Source organism: Megalops cyprinoides, chromosome 4 (assembly GCF_013368585.1).
Source record: "Megalops cyprinoides isolate fMegCyp1 chromosome 4, fMegCyp1.pri, whole genome shotgun sequence".
Lineage (NCBI taxonomy): Eukaryota > Metazoa > Chordata > Actinopteri > Elopiformes > Megalopidae > Megalops > Megalops cyprinoides.
In genome coordinates this window covers 40,019,001-40,025,000 of record NC_050586.1, presented here as the reverse complement: position 1 = coordinate 40,025,000, position 6,000 = coordinate 40,019,001, and the positions used below count along the sequence as shown (strand labels likewise).

At 43.8% G+C, this 6,000-nt stretch overlaps 1 protein-coding gene across 1 annotated transcript in view; it reads right to left on the bottom strand.

Annotated features, from left to right (window-relative positions):
- grid2 (glutamate receptor, ionotropic, delta 2) overlaps window positions 1-6,000 on the bottom strand; it is a 365,965-nt gene that overhangs the window by 120,354 nt on the left and 239,611 nt on the right. The window contains exons 5-6 of the mRNA XM_036526665.1: window positions 3,640-3,693; window positions 586-759 (exon numbers count right to left, since the gene is read on the bottom strand). Coding sequence (XP_036382558.1) covers window positions 586-759; window positions 3,640-3,693 — 228 coding nt within the window. The remainder of the gene's footprint in view (window positions 1-585; window positions 760-3,639; window positions 3,694-6,000) is intronic.

Below are 6,000 nucleotides of genomic sequence, written 5' to 3'. Positions count from 1 at the left end.
TTACGACAACACTTAGAAAGCCCCTCTGAGCTCCACAACATAAAAGTGTAATGTGCCCAGAATGTTCCCAAAACATAAAATTACTGTGTGCGTGAAAGTCTCATATTTAACATTGTGAGCATGTTTGCAAAATTGCACATATGTCCAAGTACACTGTTGGCAGGCATTGCCACAAAATAAAATGTGTGCAATTACCAAGACACAACCATTCCAAAATATGATTTTTTAAAAATTTAGCTAACTGAAATAACTGGAACCATGTTGTCCTTTTCTGTACTTTCAACCCTGTGCTGTCCTTAAGGGGGCACGTGAGCTCGATACATTGAAGAAAATAATAAAATTGAAGAGCCCAAATGCTAAAATGTGATTGCCATTCATTCTAGGCATACTGACTGAAATAATAATGAAGAATGTATTTTTGAGGGTTAAAGGCAACAATGCAGAACACAGGCTCTCCGACAAGAAAAATGGTTCCATCTACAACCAAATTTATCAAAAGCATAACTGAGTGTTAGGCTTAAATGAGCCGTTACGATCTTTGCTCTTGGAGATTTTTTTTTTTTTTTGCAGAGAATGTATCCCCACCTCCAGTGTCTGGGCTTTGGGATCCTTGGGGTCACACAGAGAGGTGTTGATGCGGTGGTTGTTCCGAACACAGCGCTGGGTGGCGTTCTGTGGCATCGGGAAGGTCTGCCTGACCAGAGTCAGCCGCCCAATGGACTTCATAACCAGCTCCTGGACATCCTGGTCTGAGATCTCCTGTAAGGGGGTGGAGGGAGAAGAAGAGGGGAGTGAAGAGGGGAGTGAAGAGGGGACCGAGGGGAGGGGACGGCGACGGGGACATGGGACAGGGAGCAAGGATGGCCATGGGGGTGGTGTACAAGGGAGGAGGGTGAAGGAGAGCGAAAAAAGGGAGCAAAGAAAACGTGGATCAGCCTGTGCCATGTTTACTGATTCAAAGAGCCAAGCAAAATCCTAGAGGAAAGCCTGTTTAATCTTTACCCACAAAGCCACAAAGCAACCGAGAGAGCATTAGCAGTCTATCACCCAACAAAAAACACACACATGCACACACACACTGTTGCCTCACCGCACTGCATACTACAAAAGATATCTCATATCTTTCTATCCATTTATCTATCTATCCATTGTTTATGCTACTGTACCTAGCGATTGAAAAGATTTAATGTTTGTGTACAGTGAAAGGTTGAATAAAAAGCACAATAGCTACATTAAGCTTCTAGACAGAGGATTTATTATGCACTTCCCTGGTGCTTAGTTTACAACAAAATTTTCTGCCCAAAAAGCAGTAGTGCCCTCTTTTCCAGCTTGTCCTTAAACTAAGCTTTTACAAACACTCTGTCTACACACATACACATTCTATACACACACACACACACACAAACACACACACTCACACATACATGTATATTAGTAGATACATATATATATAGTAAAGCACAGTCTCCATCCATTCACCCTTCTCTATAACATCAACTTTGAAAGGCTTGCTTTTATTAAGAGCTCTATATTTGCAGACTATTGCACTAGCATATCTAACAGCATGAACATTTCCATGCACAGTCCAATTACTATTACTTCAAACTAATCCTTACTATTTACTGATGGTATGATACATCACGCAACTCTCTGAATACCAATTCATCCACCATGGTATTTAAACTTGATTAAAGTTCAGAGCCCCTGAAGAGAGGTTAGGACCAGACAGACAGCAAAGGAAAATGAAAAGTCCACGCGTATGTACGTCAGTGTCCTAATGCAACCTAGGAGGAGTCATTACTAATTTTAGCCTAAAGACAACTTTGTGGGCATGCAGGGCAAAGGGTCTGACGATTTAATGAAATCAGACATGTGATGTCCCTGGTGGAGGCAGGTACGAAAACCACTACACTGGTCTGCTCAAGATATTTCACAATTTATTTTATAATTATTTCAAGTACATAGAACCTATGTGGCCGTCTGTGTCTGACTTCTGCAAAGTGCAACTACATTAATTACAGGGGTTACATTTTTTTCTCATGTCCAAAGCTGTTTTCCCTTCATCTTCTGTGTGTAGTCTATTCCTTTTCAAAATGTCAGGGATCAGTGATAGCACCATGGACTTTGCGGACAGTCCCTATGCCCCCCTCAATGGAATACAGCTAAACATTTACATTAAGTACAGAGAGTAGCAATTCTGTCACAAGTGAAAAGAGAATATTAATGAATCATGTTTTTTTCAGTCAATAATAGCTATTACCCGGGCACATACAGTATTCCTCACAAAATGCAGTTGCTTGACCAGCTCCTGCGAGAGACGTTGGCAAAATTTTCACAGCAGTATCAAAATGCATGGAAGGTGGCCAAGAAGGAAATATCATGTCCTACAAAGCAGTTCATTAAAGCTGGGTAAATACAGGATAAATACTTTACCCTGGTGATAACAACAGGCACACATAATTACCAACAGGCCAGAGGATTTACATTGTGTTGGCAGTGTTTCCAGTGTTTCCCGCCTTCATTGAAACATTTCACTAGCATTACTTACAGAGAAAAGATCTAAACTGTGCTATGATGTATATTAAATGCATATTTAAAATGTTATGAGTTGTGCCTTGTAACTTGTCAGACATACTTTTCAATGTACAGACAAAGGTAAGGGAGACGCATACGAGTCATTCTTCTAAACGTCACTCGTCTGAGCTAAAGCTTTCAGCAGCTTTGGTTAGGAGCAACATCCCCCTTTTTTCGGAGTTCACCGGCGTGACCTGGGAAAGGCGTTATCGTCTAAGCCTGACGTCGGCGGGGAAGATGAGAAATCAAACGGGATCTGTTTTTTCCGGTCTCAAAAGGCCTGCGCAAAGCACTATGGGAATTCACCCAGGCCCCAAATCCCCCATGCACACAGACTGAACCAGACGAACCAGCGAGACAAACGCTCCGCCATCTACAGAACCCGTTTTAATTCCTCTGAAGCTGCATCGGTTTTTTTTTTTTCTTCCTTTCTCCCTCGCTTGCCAGCTTTCATTGGAAGCGACGCGTTGGCGTTTGTCCTCGATCGCCCTGCGGTACAGGACAAGAGCAGCGGGGAGAGAGAAGAAGGAGAGCTTCCTCTCATTCGGTGGCACCTGTGCATGTATAGACAGCGGAAATGACCAATTATGAAATATTGTGCTTAACCGCCTGAAAAAAATGTGCAGCGGAACCATTTAAACCTAATTCACGTCCACGTGCGCAAAAATCTTGTGCCCTGCTCTCACCAAGCGGAAAAATATTTTGGATAGAAGATAGAGGCTATTCATTGATTTGTAGTGTATCTTTTTAAAGCAGTGCACTTCATGTTGTTTTGGACCCCACAAAGCACTTAACTCGGAGTATCCGGACAGGGCTTTTTTGGGCTGCGCTTCCCTTTTTTTTAATAAATCAAACGCACAGACCTGCAGAGGGTCCTGGTTGAGCCTCCAGAGCCTGTCTCCATCATCGCTCCAGCGTCTACTCAATGTTTTTTTCTCCGGCATGACTCACCATCGCAGGCTGGGGTCATGCTAATATGAGTCTCTATACCGACAGTCTCTCCCAGCGCAAATGCTGCTGTCATCACTGCTTTATTTACCCATGAGCCCCCCGGTCCGGACTCACCTCATTGATGATGATCCAGTGACAGTCGAAGGCCACCAGGTTTGTCTCCACGACCTGCCGGAGAGTGAGAGAAAGAGCAGGACTCAGTCGCAGGACTGGGAGAAATGGCTTTTGAAGGCATTTTTTTGTGTGAAACGGATTGGCTAAAATAGCCCGTAAAATGATTATCTGTGCTGCATAGACCTCTTACAGAGCACCAGAATGAGGCACAGTTTAGGCTTAACAATGGGGCTTAGAAATGAAGGTTAGGGATCAAGGAGGTAGGGATGTGAGGATTTTCTCCCAATTTTAAAACTTTCCACTGCTCCCTTGCAGAGTGAAATTTGTCTATACAACACTATACACAATATACTTTCTGTGGGTTAAACTGTGATGCACCATCTCTGTCTTTTGTTTACAAATATGTGTGTATATAGTCAGTCAACTAATCAGATGATGGAGCAAGGGTGATGAGATTTTAAATGCATAACCTTTTAGAAACCAAATTAATAAAATCAAATTTCTAATGCATCATGACAGTCAAAAGAGATCTGAGTAGACCATGCACCATGGAGTTTCTCCAAGTTCAAGGTATTCCCATTCCCCTGTGTTTGTGGGCATTTTCCCACTGCCAGATTAACCAAACCGGAAACACGAGGTCACAACAACCTGGGCGCATCATCCTTTTCTGAACAGACCGCCCACCGCATATGTAGCCCACCTCAGTGGAGCCATGTCCTCTTTAGTGACAACCACCCTGAGTCTGGCACTGATAGACAGATGGACGCTATCGCTATACATAATGCAGCAGCTGATAGGAGCGAACTTCAGGTGCGATGGTGTGGGCAGGATTATGTGGTTGCTGCGGTGCTCTGCTGTGCGGTGATTGATGGCGGCCTGACTGCGAGGCGCCGCGTCGATGAAATCCCGGGACCTCCCTTGTCCTCCCCGTGGGCTCATCCTGACCCGACAACATTAGCTTTCTTGTGTGATGAGAATGTGACAGTTAGTCTATGGACGGCACGCCCTCGCTTGGCAGAATTGATCCAGATGGAAAGTCTGAGGAATGAGCTGGTATGAGGAGTGGCATCCACGTCTCTGCGATCAGTTAACGCGCCTGTCCTGGCTCTGCGAGAGGAATGGACAAGAGTCCAGCAAGATAACGTCTGCAACTGTATCTGTACTGCTGCCAGTGGTAGCCATACAGCCATACAGTCTGTAACTTTCCCGCCATTAATGTAGAGCTGTTGATAATGAATATTACTGAGCATAATGAAGTTACTTACATCATGTCCAGTCACTAGTGTCAATGCGCCTGGTGCAGACAGAAATTTTGTAATGTTCTGGATAACTATGTAAATTTGCTGCATACATTTGTAATATATTTCTTTTGATGCTCAGTATGTAACATTGGGTTTATACACAGCAAGGGAATGCTAAGAGCTCTCATTAAAAGGAAGCATCCTTTTTTGGGAAAAATATAAATATTTCATATAATTATAAATATTTATGTGCAGATTTTTTCCCCCTAACATTAATGTTTTGACATTAAAGAGCAGTTAGTGGTATAGCCTGGTGAGTAATGCACTGCAATTTGCATAATTCGGAGGAACAGAGAGAGCCTGCTGTAGATATCTGGGGTGATTAGGTCAACATGGCACAGTGGGAGACCTCCACAAACACATCGCTGTCCCCATCTGCATGTGATGCCTGTACCTGAGAGGCCAAGCTGTGTGGAAAGAGTTTTCTTTTTGTCAAACAAAGAGCATCGCTCACCCAGACTGTTCACCGTCGCTCCCAAGTTCACTCTAATGTCTGAGGCTCAGCGTCTCCTTCATGCTAAGATTCTTGTTCTCTCCCTAATTCAGAGACTCGTGCTCAGACTGACTCTGGGACTCATTCTCTACCACTTTCTAACACCCTTTCTTTACTACAATCTGAGACTTATCTTTCTCCTAATTCCGAAACTCATGCTCACAGTGGTTCCGTGTCTCATTCTCCACTGCATTCTAATACCCTTCCTTTGCAACAATCTGAGACTTGCTCTCTTCCCAATTCTGAGAATCTTGCACGCAGTGACTTTTCCCAATGAGAAAACACACTCATTCCTATGAAAAATTCAGACAAGGGAGGCCCAGCGATCCTGTGTCTCATTCCCAACCTGATTTTAATGGCCATTCTTTTCAAAAATCAGAGCCCGTGTTCTCTATCCCCAAATCTGACAGAGTTCTCCCTGTATCATTCTGGCATTTGTTCGCTGCCGTTCACAGACTCCCCTGTTCTCTCTATTGATCTGAGGCTCCTATTTCCTGTCCACTGCTCCGAGACCCGTTCTCTCCTTTATCCCAACTGGTTGCATTCCCGCTCTCAGCTTACACGTGA